The following is a 27693-nucleotide window of genomic DNA, read 5'->3' as shown; positions in this document are numbered from 1 at the left end:
CAATAATAAAACATATTAGGAGAGATTTAAAATGAGCTTTGATTTAGTTAATTTGCAACAATATTAATTGTTCTGTTGCATTATTAGTCCCTTTTGTATTTCTCATGTGCCTTTCTATTGAAATTCAGGATCCGAGGAAAATAAGGGTGTGTTAGTTTCACTTCCTTTTGGTTTTTCCCAAATTCCCCATTGAGTAAACCTTGGGGGGTTTCAAGAAAATAGATTAGAAATTAGGAAAATATAACAATATAATCGTAAAAAATTAATAATGGCTCAGATTATGTATCACAAAAGGTGATGGTTCCCTTCAATTGTAATGCCGATCGGTTTGTGAGAACTTTATAAACTTCAGAAATGCAAGTGTTATTTAAAGAAAATGGGGATATCCTGTGTGAAATGTTTAAGCTGATAAAAAAAACTCATTTTCACTTCCCTCTCCACTGGAAATAAAACAATCTCCCTCCGAGCCTTTTTCTCACAAGCCATCAAAATGAACCCGGTCATTTTCCTCTGTGGTGAGTTTTCTTCTGTTCATTTGCAACATCTCAAATGTAACAATGTTTTTAAAAGATTGTTGTCAACTTTGATTTGTCTAACGCCTGATTTTTTCTCTTTTTCAGTTCTCTCGATGCTACCACAACTTGGGGGTATGTACCACATGTTCCTATCAGTGAATTCTTAATATGGGATACATTTCACATCACATAGTGTCAACATTTGCAAGCATACTGTCTGAATAGAATGTATATACATAAATATACGTTTGAAATGTATTGTCAACTTCATAAACATTTTTGAACAAATGCAAGAATAAATAAAATTGAAAAAGTTAAGGTGAGTTATTGATTCACACCAGGTCTCACATCTCACGTCTTTTTATAATTATTTCTCTTGTCTTATCAATGCATTGTTTGAATTGACTATGAGCATTATCCTGTACAAACTAGTATATCAACACTGAAAAGATGACGTGAACTTTAGAACATGATATGAACAGTGCCAATCATAATAAAGACACTGCAGGTATTTTATGACAGTTCTCTTTAAAAATCCCATATGTGTTTGTCTCCATAGCTCCGTCTGAGGCCCCGTTCAGAGCTGTCGTGGAGATGGTGTCAGGGGATTCAAGGGTCTTCTCTGGAGAGACTGTCCGGCTGAAATGCAGTGTTCCTGATGTCCGATCCTCCTGGAGCCACCTGTGGTTCAGAGGATCTGAGCAGCTCCCACAGCGTGGCCAATTCCTTATTTTGTGGAAAATGAAGGTTCAAGAGAGTGGGAAATATTACTGCGAGGGAGTGAGGGACTCACAAGTGGGAGACATAAAGACCCTCCAAAGTCTGCCATTGGAGATCAATGTGGATGGTAAGAACCTTGGTATCATTTCATTAGAAATCCCTTGATTAACACATCATGCCCCTTCTTCCTCTTTTAAGCTATTTTATTGCCTACTTGTGCTGATGTTGTAAACTTTGAAAATTGTGAAACATTAAACTCTTGCAGTGCTCATCTTCTTTTAAAATGTTGGGTGTGTTTATTTTAAGAAAAGAAAACCCTTTCAAGACACATTTGCATTTAAGGGTCAACTTTAACCCGCTGCCATTAGCTTGTTTTATTGCTGTTAATATCAACACCAGATGATACTTGGATGTAACTTTGTTTTTCTGCATTCTTCATTCAGGAGGGTGGGTTATCCTACAAGTCCCACCTGAGCCCAGCCTCGTCAGTGACACCTTAAAGGTGATGTGTCGCGCACGAGGCAAACCCCCACTGCATGAAGTGATTTTGTACAAAGATGCTGTTGAAGTAATGAGACAAAATGGCCTCAATCCATATTTCTACCTGACCAACTTGACCCACGAGGAACAAGGAGTGTATTCTTGTAGGGCTTCCTGGGACATAGCCAGACGCACGCACTCTGTTATCTCAGCTGATGCTTCAGTGCAGATCTTAGGTGAGTTTATATACTGGGTACTATATGCTGAGTTTGGTTGTGGTTGCAAATGTTTAAACTATTGTTCGAAATTTTTGAAAATGCCCTTATTAGTTGTTAAATGATCATACAATGGGGAACAAACTCTTCTCCAGTTATTCTTCCAACCCATTTGAATGTGTCAGTAATGTATTTTTCTTCTCTCCTATCTCAGATGTTCTGTCAATGCCAATTTTGGAGATTGTTGCAGACAGTGACCTGATTCCAGCGAATAAAATGAAGCTTATCTGCCACCTCCAATACAACGCTCGTGCTCCTGCACCTCCAATAAACTATTATTTCTACAAGAACGACAACCGACTGGGTACAGCAACCTCTGAGAACCACGATCTGGTTAAACGGACTCCTGGCCAGTACAGCTGCAGGGCCAAGGTGCCTGTGCTGGGCGTCTCCAGGTGGAGTGAACTTGAAAGCTTTGAACAAGCGAAAGGTACTTAGATGTCAAAGCACCTGCTGTGTGTCCACAAATCTAAGTTTGAGAAATAATCCTCTCCTTGAATTGTGAGCAAATTCTTATGTCTCTGATCCAATAGTACCAGGCATTATGCTGCATCCAGATCTTCGTCTCAGAAACTCAAGGCCCTTTGTTCCCTCAATCTCCTCCCCACAAACCTCCCGGCCTCGAGCAGCTGAGCCAACAGAAGCCCAGCCCTCCCTTCACCAATCCACTCAAACTCCTACTTTTACTGAGCCTACTGAAGTGAGCAGCATCCAAACCTCAAGTCCAGTGCCGAAGCCTTCACAGCCAGCGCCAAGCACTCTGCAATCTACAGTCCAGTCTCTCAGCCAAACTCCTGCTCTTGTCGATGTATTCGAGGAATTGTCTGATGAAACGTCTGCAGAATCAGATGTATCATGGTCGAGTGGTGGTTCTGCAGAATCTAGGAGTGGTTCTTAGAATCTGATGATATTCCATAGGACTCTCCAGACGCTTCCCTTTGGTGACTAGTAGTCATACATTGGCAGAATGAATGAACTAAATCAAATAAATTACGTGCAACTGCCAGATGTTTAGCTGTCTCATACATTGTGCTGGCGGTGTATTTTTTGTATACGATCAATAGTATAATATTGATTTTGTCAACTTCATGATCTCATCTGTTCAAACCTTTTTTGGATAAGTAGTTTTCGTAATAAAAACTGTTGGTATAAGCAAATAAAGCATTCCATAAATCATACAGTATGTACTACTGGATTTTATTATCAATAAACTCTTTTTACAACCCTATTGTACAGCAATGCTGCTTACATTTTACAAGTATTTGTATAATAACATATATAGTAAACTTACAGTAATAATAATGCAGCTCACAGTTATATTATCTTCATATTAAACACATACATTGTTTATTTGTAAGTCTTTTTTTTTGCAATTTGATAAATAGCTTAGTTCACCAGTGAGAATTTAAATGGACAGGAAGCAGAGTGTAGTTCGACAAAAACATCAATGTACAAAGAGGAGGACAGGAAAAATAAATGATGTGGAGGAAAAGGGGACATGGGGACGTGTTGGTTCACTGAGGCCAAAACTGCGAGTAAACCATCATTAAACACTTTGACGTAAGCATAATAAATCATACATATTGTGTTCAGAAACTCTGTGCAGTGACTGAAGAGAGTAAAGGTGTTTCATTAAACAGAAAAACATATATGCACACATGAATACATAATATTGGTGGCAAGAAACAACATGTTTGACTCCTGCACACTCTCTCTCTTTCTGCTGGCATATTTATTACAGTTTTTTTGTTTCGTGTTGCATATTGATGAATGAAAAATATTATCATCATGTGGGATTTGTTTTTTTGTCTTTTACCATCAGATAGTTTGGTTGTATAGATGTTTAAGTGCTCTATTTATGATAACCCAGATTTCCATCCATGATGAATATTGGCACTTTCTCATTTATTTACCTTTGTTATAGGCTGATCTATAGTATGTGATTTTTGCCTTTTAGCACTAAACAACCTTATTAGATTCAAAACATGTAAGTAAATATTCCAGCAATAAAAAAGACTTCATTCTTTTTCTTTAGAGGGTAACAGCTTAAAACAAAAAATATAATATTGAGGTGATGGTATAATAAACATTATATTGATATTGCCCGTCATTAAATGTTCGTACTAGTGTGCAGTGCAGCTTTCCAGCAGTTCAAGAGTAATAATATAGTGTAGCACCACTAGTATTTTTCCTTTTGCAGGAATCAAGTTGGTCCCATAGATTCTAGAAGAAGATACTATCAGGATCAGGGTGTGTCTGGGTACAGCAGGAATCCAGAGAAGATGCTGTCATCCTCACTGCTGGCATAAGCCCCATTCCAGTCTCTGAACGTCTCCATCCACACCTGATCCCCGGCTGCCAGCCGCAGCACCACCAGAGTGGACGCCTGGTCGATGTCTTGACCATACAGAGAGTCCCGAGTCCTTACCCGCCGGGACCCGTTCACCACCAGTGTTGCTCGCAGGGGCTGATTGCGTACAGTAATGTGGAAAGAGAAGACGTAAACCCCGGCATGGACGCAGGTGAAGCTGTTGGAAGTGACATTAAAGTGGTTCTCTTCGTTGCAGAAGATTTTGTCGAAGCGGATCGGGAAGCCAGACGGAGGGAAGGACTTTCTTGGAGAGATACCTACACTGAAGGCTGAGCGTTTCGTGGGTACTGCTGATCCTTTTGCTCCTTTGATTCCACGAAATCCCCGATCACCTCTCATCCCAGGCCAGCCTCTGTCCGCCTTTGGTCCAAGCGGCCCTCTTATGCCTTGGGGTCCCTGAGGGCCCGGAAACCCTGGTTCTCCTTGCGGTCCAACAGGTCCCTGTTCCCCTCGGATGCCTTCAGGACCTGAGACACCGTGCTTGCCATTCAGCCCTGGAATGCCCATCCCTCCTGGGATGCCAGGAGAGCCGGTATCCCCTCGATCACCTTTCTGTCCTCTCTCCCCAAATGTGCCGCAGTCCCCCTTATCTCCCTTCTCTCCTTTAGGAGCATTCTCAACAGTCAGTCCTGAAGGGCCAGCTGGGCCCTCAATTCCCGGTTCTCCTTTTTCACCAGCTGTCCCATTCTGTCCAGGTTCCCCTTTCACCCCACTTTCACCTTTGACACCTTGGAACCCTATTACACCCTTTTCACCTTTTGAGCCAATATCACCTGCAACACAGAGGAACTGTCAGAACAGTTGATATCTGGAGACAATATAACATAATTCAACAATCACCAGATCACGGTTGCACCTTTTTGTCCTGGTTTTCCTGGGATTCCTGATGGCCCGACTATCCCACTGCTTCCTCTGTCACCTTTATCTCCTAAGAAATGGACACAATAAAGCCAAGACCTAAAAAAAAAAAGTCTAACAAGCAATATGAATATTCCTTTTAGCTAGTGACATTAGTGCACCTGTGAACATTAGCCCAGTGGCCCATTGTGTTATACTATATGATAACATTATGGTTGCTTTCTGCATTCTTGAAAGATATGATGACATGTTTGTAAAGTTCATGTAATTAGACAAGAAGTTTTCAAACGTGACATGGGGCTCCTCAGTGTCAGACTTTTAAACAAGATTAAACATTAATAAATGCCTAAGATGCCAAATTATACTCACCCCTGTCTCCTCTTAACCCGATAGGACCACTCATTCCCGGGGGTCCAGGTAAACCAGCTGCTCCGGTAAAACCCTTGTCACCTGGTGGACCTATATAAACAAACATAATCAAAGTCCGAAATGCTGAAAGCTAAACATACAAACAAATGAATTGAATAAATCAAAAAAAATGTTATTTATTGCACCTTAACATTGAGGGTCTTACCTGGTAGGCCTATGCCTCCCTTTGGCCCCCTTGGGCCTCTCTCAGGTGGACAGCATTCACAGAAGTTGAAGTAGCACTCGTTGTAATCTAGAGTGTAATTCTCAGGGCCAGCACCAGGGGGCTCGGTGCTCTCTGTGAGATACTGTGGATGGACATGATTTTGGTAGGTGGTCCTTTCTGTGGTGGGCACCACAGGCTTTGCACTCAGCACTACTTTGAGAGTCTTGGGCACGCTGGTGGTCACAGGGCTGTGCACAGTAATCTGAGGGATGGGTTTCTTGGTGTACTGATACTTTGGCTTCTGTGTAGTTTTCGCTTCAGCGCAGCCCACCACAGTGAGTGTAACCACAACTAGAGCCACAAGGCTCGACTGACAGGAGATGATCCTCATGGTTGACGGGGATCTGAGAACAGATGAGTTTATAGCCTACATTACTCTTACCTTCTGTTCGTCTGCATCCATTTAATTGTTCATCCACTTCAGTTTCAAAGACAAGAGGATACAAAAATAGCACATGCTGACGAGCAGTTCACTATAGTGCAAAACTCCTAGCACAATTATCTTCTCATCTACTATAATTGATTTTCAATATTGTTAATGCAATTAAACTTAATTTCCTCTGTTTCTTTATGCCAATTTCAGGATGTGTTCCAGTGATGTGTCATTTCGACTCGAAAAGTCTGTAGTTTAACCCTTCAAAGCTGAAGTATGTCTGTTTATCAGTAAATTCAGCTAATGTGATAATGTTTTTTTGCAATAGTAACATGCGTTATTATCAAATTCAGCATGCTCCTCAACTTGCAATTGGCAATTATTTACACATAAATCAATCATTTTAAGGTAAACCCATACTGCTGATATTGAAAATGTATAAGACTCACCCAGTTATGCATAAGTGGTATGGTCATTTATCCTCTTTAGCGGTGGCTTGGAGGCAGTAGCAGGAGCTCCAGGTCCCTCTGATATCTCTGCCAGGCTTGGGCGAAAGAACATCCCTACCAATAAGGCTGTTTGCTGGGAGCATAAGGGGAGGTCTGAAATCCACCTACAGCGGGCTGGAGCGGACCCAAGAAGAACCACAGTGCTGTGGCCCATTCTCTGTACCCCTGTTGTGTAGAAAGGTGCTTTTGTGACACGGGATACAGCGCCCGCCAGGAGCACTCCCTCGCTGCAAGCTAGGCGAGGAGCAAAGGCCGTGGGGCAATGGGTCACCCGATATGAGAGGCATTCCTCCAACACCCAACCTACTACCCAAGCTCTTACAGCGGGACAAAGCCAAGCAAAGAGGGTTCTGTGACAGAGGCCAGGGCAGTACAAAAACCTTTTTTCAAGCATAGATTTGGACAGTAGTGTGCAGGAAAAAGATGCGGCAATGCATTAAAATGATTAACTACTCAGTATTTACAATCTACTGGCACTTGGTAAACATCCAAGAGAAAGCCTTAAGAGTAGCTGATAATCTCCTCATTCAACAGTTGCTAAACCTGAGCTGGTTGTCAAAGAAACCAGCTTATCTACTTTAAATCAGTGCCGATGCAATGCTTGCCTGATCACTGTTACCGACTTTTTGCACATGAGCCCCTAAGAATGCTGGCAGTTACATTTGCTAACTATGATTCATACTGTGTCTCTGGACAATGATTCATTCTTAAGGAGTAACAAGATAGCATCAGGTTTTTGTAGAAAAGTGATTTTCTGGTAGCTTTCTGGTCAAAACTCCTGACTGGCCACTGAATGAATGTTTGAGCGGTGGACATGCCTCAGTTGTCAAAGACTTCACGTCCTTAGAGGGATCTATGTCTAGCTATGAGTGAGCAGGAAGAAGGGAAATGAAATTTGGGAAACAGAGAGGGGTGATGGTGGATGAGGGCTACTAAATAAGAGAAGATGTTGTTTATTTAAACCATTTTTTTATCTCTCACATATACTTTTACCCATTTACCTCCTCACCTCCATTTACAAGCTCCTCTTCTCCCTCCTTCCCAGCAGCTCAGGTGAAGTGTCCCTGACTTACCCCTCCACAAAAAAACAAAAGATGGAGTGTAAGATATGCAGCTGAGTCCTGGGAGAGGGGTTCCTCTGGGGTTCTCCATGCCCGACCTCGACCCCGTCGTTTCTCAGCTCCATTCACGCCACACACAACAGCAACGGTCAGCTTACAGAGCCCAGCTGGTCACAGAGGACCCAGACGCCGCTCACCTGTCCTTTCATTTAACACTGTCTATGGCTCTGCCCTCGGCCTCCATCAGCGCACACTATACAGCGTGGGGGAGCAGTAAGAATTAACTTACTCTGAGGTGCAGCCGAGCAGAGAGAGGACCTAAGATGACTTGGATGGATGGAGGAGTATTGCCTTACATTAACCCTATTCATCTGATGGAGATCTTGAAACTGCAGTGAATATGTGAGAGTGAGAAACATAAGAGAGACTTGTTTAGTAACCAACACAGCAACCCGTCAATCTCATTATCATTATTCCAGTAGGCAGTTTTTGTGATTTACTCTGGGATCTTATCAAAGAAAATCTAGATCCTGCAGAATTAGCGACTAATGACATTGGCAGGATATTTGCTGGCAGTGAAGACTCGTCTCATGTAGTCAGGCAGAGAACAAAAACACTTTCTCTTGGCACACTTTCCTTGAAAAATCCTCAATGTTGGTTGAGGAAAAAAGAGCAAGAGCTGTATTAGGGAGTCAAACAAACTCATATCAATGTTGGATATTAAAATGTAAAATAGATCCATCGTTTTTATTTGAATATCATTTGCTATTGTTTTGGAATCAAAACATATTGTGTTTCTCTGTAACTCATTAATTAGTTCCACATTCCATTACTAAAACAGTTTAAATTGTATTAGATTAAATCAAATTAAACTTTAATCTTGTAATTCAATGTGGATTGAGTTCCACCTCACCCTACATACTTGGACATTTGCTGTTTTAACAAAACTGTGTCTGCGTCTTTTTCCAGATCTGAGTGTCCTCATTCTTTAACACAGGGTTTACGGGATCATCAATAAATTACCTTTTGAAGACAAATATACAAATAATGTTATTTCAATACCCCAAACTAACTTGCCTCAATTAGCAAAGAACAAGCGAAAAACGTCAAACGTGTGTTACCTGGCACACTTTTTTGAATACTTATGTGTCATGATTTGATTGTACAACAATACAATTCATGAAAAGTTTCAATAGCTTCTATGTCATGTGACCCAGTGACTCCAAATCTAAATTCAGCATTGTATTACCATATTGAACTAGGAGCACACACTTTTTAGGAATTAAGTGTTTTTACTATTGTATGTGAATATTGTTATGAAAAACGTTCATTATGAATAATTAAGTGATTCCTGTACTTGATTCAGAGGTTTGTGATGAAGATGATTTACTTGTCCACTTGGTGGCAGACTTGTCTAAAATGTAAACACAAAGATCCTGCATGTATCGGCTCAAACCTTTACAATTCACATTATCCAGAGGGTTAAGATGTTTCTCTAACACACACTTTTTGGGAGCAGATATTTATAAAGCTACACTGCTCTTTACCAACTTGTAATGAGGACCAAACCCAGCACAACACACCCAGTGTCCATGTCAGTTTTTTGCTCCAGCTGTTGATCAACGCCTGGTTTGGCTCAGATATTTATCTGGACAACCACTCCCAGTCTCATATTGAGTCATTCATAATTAAGATATACTGTGGCGCTGGGAGCCATGTCATGAAGTGAATAATTTCTTTATCTTTGATCAACAAAGAATAGCCATAATTGCGCATTCACTTTAAATGCCACAGGACAAACCATGTCTGATTGCACAGAGATCAGTCTAGAAATAATCTGGTGCTGACATGCAGCAGAACAATTCAACAACACAAATGATCCTCAAACCATAATGTGATCCTGAATACATTCACAATCCAAGGTACAACTTGGACCATTGTGTCCAATCTATATGCCAATTGTTTGCCCAGTGATTTTCCAACAATGCGCTGAGAGCCTCTGTGTTACCCTGTACGTGAAGAGTTTCAATTGAAAAAGAAGAAATCCATCATTAAGGAAGAAAAATATAAAATGTGTTTTCTTTCCTGAAATAAAGTCGATGGGAAAATGTATTTATGTATTCATAAAAATGTCCACGTACAAGACTTATTAAATTACCTTTTCTTAAAAGGGAAATATGGTTAAAAGAGTGTATGACGAAGTCAGGTCCACAACAGAAACAGAAACACAGAGACACACACACACCCAACAGTGCAAACAATGCTCACTCAAACAAAGCCCTTAAATAACATTATATCATATTTTAATGGCAGGGTCTTTTTTTGTCCTGTTTCTTTTTATTGGAGATTTTATGTTACAGATATTCCCACTAGTGACTTGAAAACAACCAAATCATTGCAACATGTGTTTTCACAATGAATCACACCTTTGCGTCATACTGCTACTGTATGACCTATGCTGTAGTAGATCATTAAGTTATAAATAAATACAAGGTGCCGACTATTTTTGTACTGCTGTTGTCATGATGATGTGTTTTACTATAAACACCCAATACATGCAACCAAATCCGAATACAACCTTTTTATTTTCCTGGTGTGAAGACTTCCACAACAGTTGACTTTTTAAACATTATATTTTGTTTTATTTTATACTGTACATAAGATATGTAAACTGCATGTTTCCTAAAGCTTTGAAAGGGAAAAGCCTGCAAATGTAATGACACAAATGTAATATTATGGCACTTTATAAAAAGTGAGTTATAAAAGAAGAGTCTGTATTGTAGAATAAAAAAACACAAGTACCCATCTCATTCATTGTTAATCATTAAATACACAAACATTATTTCGAGGATCATCTAAAAGTTGAGAGCTGTGTTTGTGTAAGCCAAAACTGAGGACTGTATTACTATTTCAACACATTTCTCTCTCAATCTGTTAGTTGCTAAGAGTCTGTCCCAGTTTTATTTGGAAAATGGTCACAGACTACATGTAAAGACAAGAGCAACATAACACACCGCTCTGAGTGTTGTGAGAGCAATTGAGTCAGCAGATAGCTTTGTTTACACCTTGTCATTACGGAGATAACCTCTGGCCTCTTCCTTCATGAGATACAAATGAACATGAAGAGTGTAAACAAAACTACGTTCTTGATAGGACAGTTCTTCAAAGTCACTGAGGCCGAAATGCACTGGATGTCATTGGAAAATGTAGGACTCTGATTTTGTTTAAAGGAATAAAAGGCAGGGACATGAGAAAGGACAAGAAATAAAATGAAGAGAGGAAAACAAGAGGAATACAAAAAATGAAGGGAGGGGAGGAAAGGACAGAAAACAGGAAGATGGGCATGGGAGTGGAAAGAGATTAAAGACATAAGGAGGGAACATCATTTAAGTATAGCAAATGAAGGGAGAAGAGAAGAGAGGCACAACAAGATAAAGAACGTATCATCCCATTGATTTCATTGTATCTGTGGTCAGACTAGGCTGGAGGTAAACAGAGCTTTGTGGGCAGGTTGCCTATGTCTGCAGCAGGGACAGCAAAGCCTCTGGGTATTCGGTCCTGCACTGTGTTGGGAGAACTAGTTTGGTGGATTTTGTATAAAATCACTTCATGTGGCACAGTCAATTGGGTCGGGAATGTGCCATAAGCCTTTGTTCCGCTTCTTCTTGTATTTCAAAGTAACTGTTGTGTTTGACTAAAGGCATAACAGACTTAATATGTTAGCATTAATATATACCTTGTGTACATATGTAAATAACACTTGCACTCCCACTTGCACATGCTATCATGTATAGTATGGAATTATCTTCACTGTGATCTGTATATGTAAATCCGGCTACTCTTTGTTTGACTTTCTATTATTGTTGTTATGCATTCTAGTACCTATCTTATCTTATACCTCTGATTACATCTGCACTGCTCTTCACCTTCCAGTACCCACATTTTTTTAAGTATGGTTTCATATTGTTATTGTATTTCCCTTTTATATATTTGTATATCTTCTAAACATTATTTCTATAATACCTTTAAGAACAGTTGTGTTATATTTCTATATTTGCTCTTATTTAAAAATGAATGTATCTTGCTGTAGTAGATGTATACACCATTATAATCAAATGTCATTCTTCTTCATACTTGGCAACGAACCTGACACTGCTTTCAAAACTGTATCTACAAACATTCATATTAAAACCCAAAGTAAAAGGAAAAAGAGAGCAATTGTTCAATTCTTTTAAATATCTTTATGTTCTGAATATTGCAGCTATATGTTGCTTTCATATATAAATAAAATTAATTTTGGAGAACAAGGAAAAAAGCCAATCACAAAGCTCCACCTTCTTGGTACAGGAAATGTCTGGAACTACAAGTGTTCAATAAAACCAAAAGGAAATTACAAAATCTTGGAACAATATAAAAGCAAAGTAACAAATAAAGTACATTTTATTGATGGCCACAAGATAACACAGATATAAACTATAAAAAAACGTTTGGTAATTGACATTGTAACCAGCCAAGCATTTACCAGTGTGTATAAATATATAAAGCCATATAAATAGTTAACATAGAGATCATATTAGACTGTAATCAGCGAGCCCCTGACCCAAAGCATTCATTATCTCAGATTATGTAAAGCACACAAATAAATGCAATGCTCATCAGAACTACCACATACACAACGTCTTGTTCTCTCTCCGTTCACTCAGATCCACGATAGGTGAGGAGGACGGTTTTAGAATTTGAGCAGTCAGGCTTTGATTCAGGTATATTTGTATTTAGTTTGCATGTGATAGCAGACCGTTCTGCTTTGAGTTCAGGGGCTGAGGCTGTTCGATTAAGTCAAGTTATATCATTAACAAAACCAAGCCTTTAAAACAAAAAGGTGTGTTGAGTCAATATGTTCTCATTTTTGGGCAGAGCACTCCTTCCTGACATACCAACATTTATAAAACAGCAGATAAAGGAGAGCTCGGCACACATCTGCGCTAATTGTTTTTTTTCTCTCTTTAACCAGTAAATAGGGAAATATTACACATTTGTATAACATTGTGATTGAGTTCATTTTAATTTAAAATCAGCTCATAATGACTTGACATTTTGAATATACCCTACCAATAGCATTCCAGTTCATAAAAGTAAATATAAAGGGTGATAGAGGCTCTGATACAAAACCGTGGATCAACCATAAGTGCATGTGAACAAATGTTGGGATGAGTGGCTCCTCTTTTATCAGATATAAATGTATATCAGGTATAACATTGCATCACAGATACAGCAGATACGCAAATATTCACGGAAACTTAGAGAGGCACCCCACCAATTGTTCACATCAAGTTCAGTTTACTCGTCACACTCAGCCTAAATAGTTTTTTTCAATGTTTTCTGTGGCTCTTACGGGTTCTTTCCAAGGCTTTGTCTGAAATGACCCCCCATCCCCACTTTTCATTCCTACTTATATAATAAACAATAAGGTGTTGAAATTGTAAAGTTTACTTTCTTTGATTCACTGTTGAAACGGTTGAGGGCGTGATATAATAATGCATATATTTCACACTCCAAATTCAGACACTATCAAACGGCAGAGAGAGTACATGCAATGCAGTTGATAAAAAAATAAGTGATTTGGACACATCCAAACTCTGAAAATTAACTCAAACTTGCGATGTTGGATTTAAAAAGATGTGGGTATTAGACAGCCAGGGAAGGTCTACCATAAGACCCTATCGAGTTGCATTTTGGGTTGTGTGGGATCAAGTGTTTTAACTTGAGACTAAAACTCAGGATATCTTGACCTATGCTGCTTCAATTACAACCACTCTGTCTTTTTTTATGTGACAAACTTCAGTTCCGTAATATCTGTTTAAAGACTAGCCCTAAAGTCATGATGGAAGGAAAAGAGTCGAGTGGTATTTAATAGTGAAACGAGCATGCAAATATACTACCCGACCCATGTATGACTCTATCATGTAAAACACAGAGGTGGCATACACTCAAACAAAAACATTTGACAAAAAAACAGACAGGACAAACAACATTTCACAGGGAGGGTGTGAAAGTAATGTACAATCGTTTGCCTAATACCATGGGGTAAGGAGGATTTGGGATGTAAAGAAGATAGGCTAAGATTTCCAGATGATTTCATTAAGATCTTCATGCTTTCAGTCTTGCTGAGGTTCAGGGTGAACGTGGTGCTCAAGGGGCTCTGGGAAATAAGGAGTTGAGTTTTAAGGAATTATTTCTAATCCACCCAGTCGCAACCTCTTTTTATGTTTTAATTCACGAGTGCCACGGTGCTCGCAGGTTGCCCGCCAAAGATCCCGGAGAAAAACTCCAGCGCAAGCCGCACGTGGATGGGCACAAAGACATATGAGGTGTAGATCACCATGGTAACGACGGAGAAGAGGATGGAGTTAAAGATGGACTTTTCCCAGGGCTCCAGGACATAGATGCCGGTGATGAGCAGGTACTGGTAGTACAGCCAGGCCAGGTACTCCCTTAAGTTCTTGAAGTTCATCTTGCAAGATGGACGGAAGAGAAATGGAGTAGGAATGTTGTGAGATTCAGGCCGTAAGAAAGAGATGTGAAGGAGGAAAGAAACACAGTGGTGAAGCTGAGGGAGAAGATTTGGAGGAGAGTGAATACAAGTATAGCACATATATATAGTATGAGTCATAGTATCACAAAAACCTAGTATATTATAACATTCAATAGTCATATATGGTATGTCAATAAAGAATGTCATAGTGAAGTATACCATACAAATACATAGAATAATTTGTAATAAAAACGGTTATAAATAAATAAATAATGTAATTGTCTTAAAAGAAATAGCACACCATGAATACACTTTTAATAATAGACTTTTCTGTATACATATGAGGGTATACTATGTCATAAAACGTTAAGTATACCATAAAATATGCCATACTAAAGTCAAAGCAATAGGATAGTATGGTATATTTAAAAGAAAAAGTTAAATATAACGTAATGTTCCCATGAACTTTTAACAGTCATCAATGTTTTCTTGGCACACATAAGCATACAGGTGTCACCACACACCTTGGGACCTTGCAAATTAGTTTATGCTATCTGAGGAGAAGCAACATTTCTCCATCACCAACAAAAATTAAATGCACAGGCAAAAACAGGAAGAAGAAAAACAACACTCACTTGTTGTGATTTAAATTAGTCTACAAATTAATCATTTTCCATGTTCTGAATCTGTTCAGGACTATTTGTTTAACTGAAGGTTAAGGTAGTAGGCGGGACCAACAGGTGCGCAATGCAGGTGTATTTACCTCAAATAAACCGATATGCCCTTTTGCCAACCAAATGATCTCTCTTAACATAAATATTAGAATAAAAACGAGTTTGATGATAATTTAATCTGAGTAATGACCTGCCTTTATTAAGATATATAAGGTAACATGATTTGATTTTACACAATGACACAGACATTCCTTTACTATTCCTCATATGATTTATTGTTGTAATACAGAATATTAAAGGGGATGTATCAGCTCTTGAGTGTGTAGTTTTTATTGTGTATAACTGAATCCCTATTGACTCACCTTAGCAGGCGACGTGAGACTCCCTACTGTCAGACACAATTACAGGAAGAGCTGCAGCCCGATTCCCTCCGCTGCTTTGTGTAAACTGAAAGCTGTCTCAACAGTTCCCCTCTGGCCTATAGCCTATGTAGCAGCTCATACAGACTGTGAGAATAACACCACACCCACTGCCTTTGCTTACACCCACCTGGACTCACCTGGCCCACACACCAAGCAGTGACCGAGGACTAAAGCACACAGGTAGGTGGGTGTGTGTGTGTGTGTGTGTGTGTGTGTGTGTGTGTGTGTGTGTGTGTGTGTGTGTGTGTGTGCGTGCGTGCGTGCGTGCGTGCGTGTTTGTGAACGCAGCCAAAGGAAACCAGCTTCAGAGGCACAAGGAGGAGTGGCTGTTTTAGATGCAGCTCTAATTCAGCAGTGCAAAAATATCTGACGTTTGTAATGCATCTTTAACTTTCTGCAGACCGTGTCACATCCTTGTGTTTCGCCAGCCGGACACTGCGCCGCCGCCGCAGCAGCACCTCTGACGTAGGCAGCAGGGTGAAAACAGACCACACATCACACTGGCATCCACTCATCCTGCAGCCCAGATATGTTTTAGTTTACAATAGTAGACACCACATTTTGATTGGATATGGAATTGTGCACAAAAAGTTAAAATTCTGTTGGTAGATATATCATTATATATGACAGTGATGAATGCTATATTGAAAACAGCTCGGGAGCAGAGAAGTGACTGAGGTGTGCTTCTGACCAGTTGCTCAATCCATGAACAGATTATAAGGCTATACACAAACCACTGATTTGACTAACTCACAGCAGCTGTATACCTTGAAGATCATCAGAAGTCAATGCACAGTTGGATTAAAGAAAAAATATTGTCAATTAAATATTAACCTTTAATCTATTCTTTTCAAATGTCCCGCCCAAAAACTGACCCATTCAATAAAGCAAACCAACAATTAAAAGACCCCTGAAAAAGAAATGCAAGTATGAGCTGAAAATGTGTCCTTGTGTTTTGGGACCATGAGAGACAAAGTTGGTAACTCTTATCTCCTATCTGCTCAAGGTTTGCTGAACTGGCTAGTTCTTGCACTTGACAGCACTATGTATTATTGATGTATAAACACAGGAAGTGCTGCTGAGGATTACACATGGATGCACTCTGCATTTTTGTCAGTGTCTCTTAGAGGAAGACTGGATAAAAAAAGCCAGACACATTTGAAAGGAAAAATGTTCCCCTCGCAGACACCTGAATGTGTTTGAATGAGCCATCCTGTCCTGCTCCGCTATATGTACTTTGGAAATGTGTATGGAAATCCGACAAGGTCTCCTCAGGTCCTGGTAGCTGTGGTAGTATTGGGAATCAAAGCTCCAATCATAAGCATTACGGTGACAATATGGTGAGAAAATGAGGTCAACAGAGGGGTGATCTGAAAACATGAGAACCCCTATGTTCTTGTTACCCTAACCCACGCACACATACCCAGAGGGGATTCAACTAATTCATTTTCCCAAGTAGATCTGATTACTGTGAACAACCAGCTCAGGTTTGTAAAAAACAAAACCATGCCACTTTCTACCTCTTAAATTTAGAACGTGAGACATCTCACACAGACAAACAGCTTACTCTCTCTGGAACACACATTCCTCTGGTGTCTTTAGTTACACACGGCCTCATATCTGTATTTGTAGGCACCGCCATGCAAATGTACTAACAAAATGTGTATGGACCATCAAAATCAATTCTCCAATCACTTCATGAGCTTGAAATATTAAGGGTCACGATGTCATAACTACTACCAGAGCAAAAGAAACATTCAAAAACATTTCTGCTATAGTATCTATCATGAATAAACAACTTTTTACACATTCAAAAGCCCCCGTTTCATAATTGTAATGTGAGGTTATTTGTCTTTGGAAGGATATTCATGTCCAAATCTAAATCTGTAATTTTGAAAATTCTGAATCTTCTACTTGACTTTGCATATCAGTGTTTGGGAATTTTTGGAGTTGGGAACTACTTTCACATGAGCTCTTAGGCTGTAACAAGTTGCACATCATGTCAGATTATTTGAAGACATCATTGTTGCTCTGAGCAGCCTCGACTCTAATTTGTTTCTCTCGCATCAGCCAACATCAGAGACCGCACAAACAGCACTGAACAGATGGTGCAGCTGGGTAAGTATTTGAATAATGCCCATCGTAGCAAAATGACGATATTAAAACCCCGGCCTGGCTTACTACAAGTGTAGCTACTTGAATGCATTACCTCTCTTTTGTTAGAAGTCCCTCTGGTGGATATGTAGAGCAGAGAACTTGATACATACCTGTCTACACAGGTATAAATAATGAAGGATATTCATGTAACAAAAACAAGTATAATCACAGCAGAGTATGCAGTGATTTTTAAATGTGTGCTTTTGGATGCTCAAAGATGTCCACAGCTGGTAACGTGTTTAGCCATCTGACTAAACACAGGACCCAGCTAATGTCTATTAAATCCCCAACCGGAAAAAAAATCGATGAAAAGTCAGCATTAGGACAAGTATTTATTTTGATATAGTGAACTACAAGCACCTCATTTCCATATCCCTTCAAAATATTTCATGACAAATGAAGAAAGAGTACTTCAGAAATATATTTGTTACCACAGTAGGTGGCGCCATTATAACCCACATATATGGCATTTAACTGTTGTATTAAATCAGTCTGATGAGCTGTTCATTTTTCTGTGACACATTTGTTGTTGATGTTTCAATTAAATCTGCTGTTATTCCAGCTCTGTGTGTGACTGTATTATCAGCGGTCCTGTTAGTGACAGAGTAGGACAGCTACTCCGTCATCATTTCGGCACCATCCTCTCCTGTTGCATCCGTCAGGCTGAGCTCCTCCAGCATCTCCGCCAGTGAAACACGAGGTGCTCCTTCCTCGTCAGTGTCGCTCTCCACTGCGACCTTGGATGCATCTGAAATTCAAAATCAACCTCTTTTCATTAACTATCCAACACATCAATAAACTTGTGACATTACGTCTATTGGGAGCTTAAGCAGCACCGATAGCAAATTAGCTAAACTATTTAAGCTGCAAAATAGGAAACAACAGAATTGTTCAAGTGTCTAGAGATCGTCGGTGTTTGGCTCCTTACCTCTGTAGATGTTAATGTTCTTCCTCAGAGCCTCATCCTCCTCCAGGTCCTCCAGGAAGTCCTCGTATTGTCTGAGGACAGAAAAACAAGTTAGAGGCAAATCAATGTGGTAAGACATTACAGAGAAAAACATATTTACACAATCCTTGGAATTCTTTTCACAGTTTCAAACTATTAAAGGTCACCTATCATGCAATTTTTATGCAACAGGATAGGTCTCAGATATGAAAATATATTAAAAAAACATGTCTATGAAGTTTAAAAAATAAAAAATAAAGAGAGGGGGCGGAGCTTATGCCTGCTCATGCGGGAGATTCTACCGGCAGATTGTCAGCTAAACACTGTCGTGGGGATAATCTACATTTATGTAAACATATGAAAAATATCTAAACCAACATGAATCGATCCTAAGAACAGTATAGTATGTGTACCAAGAGAATGATACAGCTTATTCATTTGTGCCAGAGCTCTATTGTTGTTGCATTGAATCAACCCAACAGACATTATTTTGCTGCTCTAAATAAAATAATTCAGAAACCCACCTCTCATCATTTGGGGCCATGCCTTCACGGTCTCTATCCATCTCATGCAGTTTCCAGTTCCTGCGCTTCGACCTCCTGTTGCGGTCGTAGCACTTCTTGATCAGCACCTTAGAGGGTCCACATTTAGGTTGTGAAATTAAAACCCCTCAACCAATGCAATGTGGTGTTTTCCAAATCATTGGATTGTATCTACTGACAGTATTTTGTATATAAAAAGCTTTTATTCACGGAGGAGTCTTACCACATCAGGAATGGTGTGAGGCTTCATCTTATTCAGGTGTTCATCATTGATGTTGGAATTGACAAAGTCATATCTGTGTGAAAAGTATGAGCCATCAGTCTTCACTGCATCTCGACTCACATCTCAACCTCCCATCAGTTCCTGGTACTCACCCCTGCACCAGGTCTCCGATGTTCAGCAGGTGGCCCAGGTATGTGCGGCAGTGATACTGCTGACCATCCATCTCTGCTGTTTTCTGGACCCAGAGCTCAGCCAGCAGGTGCTGTAACACGCACACACGAAAATACACACAGGGGAATATAAATGAGGGTCAAGCCATTAAAACTAAATTATTATTTTCTTTTTCCCCAATTAGTTCAGAATGTAGCATCAATAATGATTCAGAGAGAGGAAGGAAAGCCACAAACATCCTCCCCTGACTGCGCTATTGAAACAAACACTCCTGTGAGTTTGGCTTGAATCCCACATACAGAGTGGGGGGCAATCATTCGCTATCGATATTTAAAAAGAAAAAGCAACTTCCTCCCATAATGCAATCTGTTCTCCAAGAATACACACACAGACACATCCTCACCTTATTGGACCTTATGCCGGCTCCAGCTCCCAGCTTCTGGTTCCTGAGGACGTCAATGTCCATTACGATGAACTCCTCCAGTTGCCGTGGGCTACAGAGACTGCTGAAGGGGTTACGCCAGAAGGTGCCCCCATCCACCTCAGCAACTAGGGAGTTAGAGATTATTTATTTATTTATTACTGACAATTCTATAGTCCTTTAAACAAAAATGGAGGCACAACTTATAAAGTTCCTTTCATTTTTACGATACAGTTAAAGAACTTGGAAAAAATAGTTAACGTTATGTCACAGATAGGTAGGCATGATTGTTTTTTCAACATTTTCTAAAGTCCTTTTTATCAAAAATCCACATGGTTCTAAAAGAAACATGGATCAGATGTACTGATGCGTTGTTCTATCTGTACATGTTTCAAACAAAACAGACTAAGGGACATCTTTCTGTCTGTATTTTAAGTAAAACTAAGCAGAAAAACAGCAAGACAATTATTTGTAATACTCAGTTGAATTGCCTGTTGCAGCCAAAATCTGCTGAACAGAGCTCTGCCTGGAGGCAGTTCCAGCTTTTCAGCCTGATCAAAAACTATTTGCAACAAAAATAGCCTGCTCTTTGAAGAATAATTAAAGACGTGTGTGCTGCTGACAAAATGTCAGAATTCTATTGAGGAGCTTCACAGCCTCTCTCATCATGATTACAGTAGATACCAAAGAAACACATTGTGTAAATGTTTCTGTCTCTCTGTTTTGCATTCTTGTATTGATTATGATTCCCTCCATATAAATTCATTTTGTTGAGTCTCGTTCTGCGTCGCGACTGAACGCAGAGGGAAGCTGTTGAGTAAGACGGATTTGTCGAACATGTGGTCAGCAGACCGGGGGTCAGCTTAGTGCAGCTCTGAGGGTTTCACTCAAGTTATGACTCAGTTATATCACCATGGTAACATACAGGAAGTTATGCGTCTTGTAAATCCCTCAAAGACACAAATGCATGAATACGCATAACTTGTGGCAGTGAGGAAAAATGTGTGAATTTGAACAGAAAACACGACTACGATATGTTTTGAAATAAAAAAGGCTACATCTTCAAATCAAGCACTTTCTCTGACTAACAGAAGAAAAAAAGAGAAATAACAAAATCACACGTACTGACGATAACCATCTAAACCAGACTGCAGATATATTTGACAAGCTGTGTTTTGGTGAAGTTGGACTGGGTGTCAGTGTGACCTGAACTGTGACAGTAGGAATACTCACTCTGCAGGGTGTTGGGGTCAATCAGGTGGATGGTGCTGGTGACACGGACGCACACACACACTTGACCCATGTTGCCCAAGCTCTGCGCCAGCTTTGGTGAAAGACATATTACGTTGTCCTGGAAAGCAGAAAAGAAACAGACAGCCTGGGTTCAAAACCGAGAGCTCTAGAAGTGCCCAAAACACGGACATAAAAATGTATTTGTAAGAACTGGAAGCTAGACTTAGTTTAAACACAATAATCCAATTCACCTGGGGGTATCTAGCACTATTCAGATTCCTGTTTTCCTTTATTGAAATAACCCTTTATCAGCCCAGTCATTTAAACATATTATGGAGTACACCCAAATGTATTTATAGCTAATATAAACACATAACTAAAGCTTCATGTCAAATGGGAATTAGCAGCTATAGAAAGTGATGATTACACACCTGCCAAGATGATATCTCTACTTTAGTTTTAATGTGAAGGTAGATTAAGTTTCAGGAACAAAAACAATATGAAGGATCCTTGGATTTTCGGCACATCAACAGATCAAATGAATAGCTTTCTAACACAACATTTCTACTAAAATAACAAACTGAGGGCTTCAGAGGGGCGGTGATCGGCTGGGACTTGACTGAAGTGCTGAACAGATCTCAACTCCAACAGGGGATCAGTTGAGCGAAACAACATTTGACTTAAATCTGTAGTTTTTTTTCACATTTATACCTTGCAGACAGGTACAATCTCCATGGAGTAGGTGCTCTTGTAGTTGAACGTGTTTGAGTGGATATCGTGAGAGATGAGGCGTTGGGATGTCTTTGACCTTTAAAATAGAAAATAATGTTTTTTTTGTCAGAGGCCCAGCATAGCTCACATTGTTCCAGCTGGAATAATCATCGCAGTAGGGCCTGAACAAATCACAAGGTTCCAGACACATGAAAAAGTGCAGTCAGACTCATCTAAACTTTTGAAAGTCATGACAACATCTAGGTAATGACGATGTGATTTTTGGCATACAGAAAAACACAAGTTAACACTAAGGTACTAACATTTTTTTTGTATTACTCAAAATCAGTCTGAATGCTTTTATGATTAGCATTTCCAAAGAGGAGGAAGGTTGTTTTAATACTGACACTTATGACGAAGATGATTTCATAAGCACAGACTGAGGCGATGCTTACCTGCAGGGCACAGTGCACTGGAGGAAGTCCGTCATCTTCTGAGCGTGCTGCTTGGTGCTATAGTAGAAATCTATCCCATCTGAGAGGAGAAAATACCATCAAACACCTCAACCAATAAATCCAGAACAGGCCCCCTTCACTAGTCATTCCCCATGCAGAACACACATGCATGCAAAAACACAAGAGAGCTGATAAGCTGGAGAGAAAATATGGCAGCCACATGTTGTAACTTCAATAAAGCCTTTTAAGTCCTGCCGAGTTATGGAGACAATTTAAATTACACCACCAGCCAAAACTCCACTTCACAGTCCAAGAGCAGAGAGAGAAAGCTGCTGCTGAGCTGTCACTCAGGGCACAGCATGAGCGCCTGAGTGTGTGGAGGTCTTTGTGTGTGTGACGTGGCAGTAAGCAGCTCTAAATAGGTTACGAATCAAGCCTGAATGGCAGGAATTCTGGATATGGCATGCCTGGTCTGATTACAGCGCACTGATTAGATGCACAACGCGTGCCCTCCTCTGAGGCCCACACGGGGACATCTGTACGGACTGATTGGCGCCAGTGATATGCATGCATGGCTTGCTGTCTGGTACGAGGTAATTAACACTCGACACATCATTAAGTTCTGCTTAGCTTTAATCCACATCAGTTACACTGATGATGAATGAGACAAGTTTCCCTCCTTCACATTGTCATACCATAGGAAGCCGTAAATACAGCTCCTCCCTTTTAGGATACATCAATTAACAAACAAGCAACAAGGAACTACGTATTATCATATTTCATTGATCTACCATTCATTTCTTTGATGTTGAGGGCATTCTGGTGGAGTTTGTGCTTGAGGATCAGCTGCTCCAGATAGTAGAACGTCTTTTTATGAGTGGTCTGTAAAAATAAGAATTTTTTTTCTTCAGCATCATTATTTCAATTCCTTCCAACCCCATACCTGGGATGTCGCAGCTCTGTAGCTAAGCTTTTTTACCCCAAAACATCAGTGATAAGAAGGATACATTCCAGCCCTCAAAGTTTTTTACAATAAACAGACACAGCTTCAGCACAAAATAACAACATTGTTAAAAGAAAGAGAATACTGGAAACACTAAAACAGAAAATTGAGGGGAAATATCAACAGATTTTTAATCAGAGGGAAATACAGAATGACAATTAAAGAGTGCAAAAGTAAACCTGCAAATGGCCAACTTTCTGGGGAATGCCAGTGTAAACAGACTTTGTTTTTTGCCCAGCAGCTTTTGAAGCCCTTTTTCAAACCTGGACAAACAGATTCAGACAATATACGTTGCCAAAAAAAAAACTATGTTTGTTTTTTGGTTAATTTTATACAGGCACACTGTTCTATAATATATTTCTCCATATATAGCATAATGCTCATTTTCCTCTGTTGTCCTTAAGCATATATAATGTTTTGAATAATCAAGACACTTTTCATTAAACTGTGCATGTAGCAATGCATGCACAGTGTATTTAAAACATTGTCAAAAGGTTTCAAAAGTGAGAAGAGTTCAAGTACAACAAAAGAACAGAAACTAAATATTTATGATAGGTACCTTCTGTCTGACTTGAACCACGGCCTTCCAGAAGTCCTTGGCTTCCACACGATGGCAGTCGTCACACATCTGGTACTGGATGACAAACTCCACCACAAACACCTGCTGTAGGATCGCACCGTTCATCACCTGAAGAGGCAAAGAGGGGAAGAGTTTGAAAATAGGCTCTAACTACAGGGCAAATAGTGATAAAAACTCTAGGTTATTAACTTCTGGGGGGAAAAACAACACGTTGCCATTTCTCAGTAATTTTGATACATCAGACCAGTGGGATCTAGAGACCGTTCTATACAGACCCTCGAATAGAAACAAAAGAGTTAGTCCTGAGAACAGAGGACTCAGGTTCTCACTAAAGGTCAATGAGATGAGATGACAGCCACTGGCAAAAAAACATTCTTCTCAAACACACATAACTCATTCAAAAACAGACCACTTCCTTTTAAGGTGTTATCTCACTGGACAGTAAACCAGATGACCTTTAGATGTAACACGTGTTGCCCCTCTCGGGTCCGTTTTAATCCATTAGTCTGAATGTCAGTCTCCCACAGTCATCACTTCCACTCGGTTCTCTTACCTCTTTCTGGATAGTCACTTTCATCTTAATCCTTTTGGAATGTGGCTCTGTCCACAGAAAGCCAGCATCAATAAGACGCACCTGTGAGAAGAGATATGTTGTTTAAAAATAGCACGAGCCCCAAAAGGAAAATGTACAGATACTTTAATGAACATGGTGCACATCATAGTGAAAAGTCAGATACTGTACATGTTCTGAAAACAATATTTTGACAATATTATCCATGACAAGAGACTACAATGTTAACTATTTTCAAGGCCATCAATTATTATATTGTTTTAGGCAGCATCATAGGAGAGGCACTGATGAAATGTAGCTAGGCAACGTTTTATTTATTTATTTTTAACCATAAAATAAGTATGCTCATTGCTGAGTAGCCAGATGGAACTGAGAGCAAATTAAAACTACAATTGAATGACAAAGGAAAGGACAACCTCGAACTTTTACCTAGACTATTCATGCAACCTTTTGTCTCTTTAATTTAAGTGCAAATATACTATTGTCGATTGTGAAGCACACTTACTTTGGTCATAGAGCTCTTGATTTTCTTCAGGCAAAGAGAGAGCAACTCCCTGGACTCGAGGGCACACGACATCCAGGTGGCAGGAGGCTGCAAGTACCTGCATGATAGAGGCAGATGAGTGTTTAAGCCTCAACTTTCTCAAAAACAATTGTACCCGTATATATTTTTTTATAGAGTGAAGCATTGATGTTTTCTGTGTATCATGTAGTTAAATGAGTGTTTGATTTGTGGTTTTAAAAAAGAAGAAGAGAGGATTAAACAAACCTTTCACACTGCTTGCAGAAGTTCACAGTGACTTGCTTGGGAATCCCCTCTGAGATGTCCACCTGAGTGCGCAGGCAGGCCACACACATGTTGGCTGGGTTGGGAGGGATGGGGACGCCACAGGTACAGCACAGGCTGGGGGGGAAAGGCAACGTTGGTAAAACGTAATGAAATAAACAAATGACATGGTATTTTACACCTCTAGGAAAATCAGTTTTTATTGTCTCCCAGAAATGTTGACATTCCTGCTGATTGTGCTACATTTCTCCTGATGCAAAAAGATTGTAGAGGAATTCACTACTGTTCGGTGTTGAAAACCCCCCAAAATTAAGATAGCGACAGTCAAACTCACTCAGGTTGACTATTTAAATTATTATTGTCAACTGAAATTGTGTGCCAATAAAACAATGTGATAACGAATTTTCCTGGCCAAAAGAATTGCAATTCACAATATTATCCTGATTAACATAAAATATGACTAAAGCTCTTAATATGGCAATGAAACACAATGCAAACAATTTACCTAAAATTAAGTAAAGAATCAGACATCCATTTTTAGTGAATATCCTTTTCAATACAAAATAAACAATGTAACTAGCTAAAATAACGAATTAGCTGCATAAATACAAGATAAATAACTTGCAAATAGTAACATTGTGTGCGTCTGATCTTTCTTGCTTTATAATTCCTGTAAGTATTTAAATCAGGGCTCTACCATCTTAGTGAGCTGACAGCTCTTTCAGTAACATATGTAAAGATAATTAGACAATTATCCCAAAAATGGAAATTCACCACTCTCAACTTATTGTAAATGTATATATCAACCTATTCCTTTAACTTTCATTCGTGATGTCAGTCTTAGTAAGCCCCAAAGACAACATCTGTCAATAAGGCAAAGATGTGATGCACTTAGTTTACACAATGTGAACATTGTGATTAGAAGACATGATTATTTATATTTATTCACTTACATATTTGCCTGGCTGATTGTGGCAGGGGCTTGAACGTACTCCATTCTTGTCAACTTCACAGATCAGTGTACTTCAGTGGATCTTTATGATGTCTGAGTACAGAAACAGGAAAGATTATACTGGCACAGCTTTAACAGTAACACATCTGGAGAATAGCCAACAGTGGCAAGTAGCGAGCAGTGTGTACCAACTACTTACATTATTCATTACAGCAGGTACATAATACTATTAGTTTGTTGTAAACAATTGTAAAAACATAGACAACGACATTAGATCATTAAAGAGATGCTCTGAAGCTAAAGCTGCTAGCTGATGCTACACATCCAGTATCACACGGTTAGCATTCGGGGCTAATTTGCCAGTTTTTACGAGTAATTCTAAAAGATATTCGTGAATAACAAGCACAACATGTCAAACAAACGTATTCGATAACTACAACAACTGCAAGCCTGGGATGACAACACTTACTGAAGTGTTTTGATGGTATATCCACAACACAGCGTGAAGTGAAGTCGTCCACGTTTTCCTTACCGAGGACCGAGAGGCTTGGTGACGTCACGCAGTGCGAGAGGACCCCGGGCTGTCTTTGTTTGCCTGAACACATTTCCTTAAAAAAAACATTAAATTATGGCATTAATTATTCCAGCCAACAACAGTGAGGGCCCTATACAATTATTCAATATCAGAAACAAAATAAAAAATAAATAAAGACAATTAAGAAAACGGAAAGAAAAAGGGAGAGAAAATTATTTTTGAATGTTTTATTTAGATATAATATAAAGGTATAGGCTTGAATAAATAAAACGTAATATTATACATTTTCGAGAAATGCATACCATATTAGGCTATATAAACATTACGAGGACAGACAAAAGATTGGTGTAACATTTAATTTCGCTTAATAATAATAATAACCTGGATTTATATAGCGCTTTCATGAGACCCAAGGTCGCTTAGTTTGAAAGCTCACCACCTGGACCTTTTTGCAAATCGTTTCAGCAACAATATCATTGTAATGTGAGTCGAGAATCTATTTGACTTAATTCATCATATTGGATTTAATGAAGTTACTGTTTCATCATCTACTTCTCAATTCATATCACAGAGGTACTTGGGGTTTATGGTGCAAAAATTAGCTGCTGGCCCCTAACCCATGAGTCCTCACACTCTCTGATAAACAGATGGAGCACTATGCTTGTGGTAGAAATCACATGTCATGAGATGAGGTTTGCAGTGTGATGTGTAGGTTATATAGAACATAGTTTTTAAATGTATAATTTAAATTCAAAACCAGATTAAATAATGAAGATTTGAAGTCTCTATTGGACACTTATGCAAACAGCATCTTAAGATCAGCTTTTAAAGCACCAATCTTAAAAAGGACGTTGATTTGTCAATAATATTATGAAAAAACATAAAGGCACCAAGCGTAAATGTCCAGGGATCCAGTGAAGTCACACTTTTAATAATTTAGCACTCAGAGGGATTATTTATTTGACCATGCCAATTATTCAAG

At 39.4% G+C, this 27693-nt stretch overlaps 4 protein-coding genes across 4 annotated transcripts; 1 reads left to right on the top strand and 3 right to left on the bottom strand.

Moving 5' to 3' along the window:
• The first annotated feature begins 423 nt into the window (after positions 1 to 423).
• Positions 424 to 3168, top strand: LOC307035572 (high affinity immunoglobulin gamma Fc receptor I-like). Its single transcript, XM_079675081.1, has 6 exons — positions 424 to 515; positions 621 to 647; positions 1075 to 1362; positions 1679 to 1951; positions 2145 to 2420; positions 2524 to 3168. Exons 1-6 carry the CDS (start codon positions 491 to 493, stop codon positions 2886 to 2888), a joined length of 1254 nt encoding a protein of 417 aa, XP_079531207.1. The 5' UTR covers positions 424 to 490; the 3' UTR covers positions 2889 to 3168.
• Positions 3169 to 3296: 128 nt separating this feature from the next.
• On the bottom strand, positions 3297 to 6824 carry otol1b (otolin 1b). The gene is made up of 5 exons (XM_079675080.1): positions 6676 to 6824; positions 5794 to 6197; positions 5589 to 5678; positions 5218 to 5289; positions 3297 to 5134 (listed from the first exon to the last, which is right to left on the bottom strand). The coding sequence occupies exons 2-5, from the start codon at positions 6182 to 6184 to the stop codon at positions 4236 to 4238; spliced, it is 1452 nt and encodes a 483-aa protein (XP_079531206.1). The 5' UTR covers positions 6185 to 6197; positions 6676 to 6824; the 3' UTR covers positions 3297 to 4235.
• Positions 6825 to 14064: 7240 nt separating this feature from the next.
• sptssb (serine palmitoyltransferase, small subunit B) lies at positions 14065 to 14307 on the bottom strand (the record flags this gene model as incomplete). Its single annotated transcript, XM_079677945.1, has 1 exon — positions 14065 to 14307. One exon carries the CDS (start codon positions 14305 to 14307, stop codon positions 14065 to 14067), a length of 243 nt encoding a protein of 80 aa, XP_079534071.1.
• A 3593-nt stretch (positions 14308 to 17900) lies between these two features.
• Positions 17901 to 26792, bottom strand: nmd3 (NMD3 ribosome export adaptor). The gene is made up of 16 exons (XM_079679606.1): positions 26646 to 26792; positions 26178 to 26269; positions 25207 to 25341; positions 24943 to 25039; positions 24420 to 24500; positions 23846 to 23974; positions 23075 to 23165; positions 22284 to 22362; positions 21829 to 21925; positions 21118 to 21235; positions 19867 to 20012; positions 19445 to 19554; positions 19293 to 19365; positions 19052 to 19158; positions 18510 to 18580; positions 17901 to 18329 (listed from the first exon to the last, which is right to left on the bottom strand). Exons 2-16 carry the CDS (start codon positions 26219 to 26221, stop codon positions 18196 to 18198), a joined length of 1512 nt encoding a protein of 503 aa, XP_079535732.1. The 5' UTR covers positions 26222 to 26269; positions 26646 to 26792; the 3' UTR covers positions 17901 to 18195.
• Positions 26793 to 27693: the final 901 nt, after the last annotated feature.

The sequence above is a fragment of the Notothenia rossii genome (assembly GCF_949606895.1).
Source record: "Notothenia rossii genome assembly, chromosome: 4".
Classification (NCBI taxonomy): Eukaryota; Metazoa; Chordata; class Actinopteri; order Perciformes; family Nototheniidae; genus Notothenia; species Notothenia rossii.
The sequence above is the reverse complement of the archived record's forward strand: the minus strand, read 5'-3'. Positions and strand labels throughout refer to the sequence as shown.

Coding starts and splice junctions, on each gene's coding strand:
- LOC307035572 (XM_079675081.1), top strand. CDS start 491: ATGAACCCGGTCATTTTCCTCTGTG. Junction 1,363..1,678: donor ATTGGAGATCAATGTGGATG/GTAAGAACCTTG, acceptor TTCTTCATTCAG/GAGGGTGGGTTATCCTACAA. Junction 2,421..2,523: donor AAGCTTTGAACAAGCGAAAG/GTACTTAGATGT, acceptor CTGATCCAATAG/TACCAGGCATTATGCTGCAT.
- otol1b (XM_079675080.1), bottom strand. CDS start 6,184: ATGAGGATCATCTCCTGTCAGTCGAGCCTTGTGGCTCTAGTTGTGGTT. Junction 5,290..5,588: donor CGGGTTAAGAGGAGACAGGG/GTGAGTATAATT, acceptor TCCATTTCTTAG/GAGATAAAGGTGACAGAGGA. Junction 5,135..5,217: donor AGGAAAACCAGGACAAAAAG/GTGCAACCGTGA, acceptor TCTGTGTTGCAG/GTGATATTGGCTCAAAAGGT.
- nmd3 (XM_079679606.1), bottom strand. CDS start 26,221: ATGGAGTACGTTCAAGCCCCTGCCACAATCAGCCAGGCAAATAT. Junction 20,013..21,117: donor TGACCCCAACACCCTGCAGA/GTGAGTATTCCT, acceptor CTAACTCCCTAG/TTGCTGAGGTGGATGGGGGC. Junction 19,159..19,292: donor CTCACACCATTCCTGATGTG/GTAAGACTCCTC, acceptor GGACCCTCTAAG/GTGCTGATCAAGAAGTGCTA.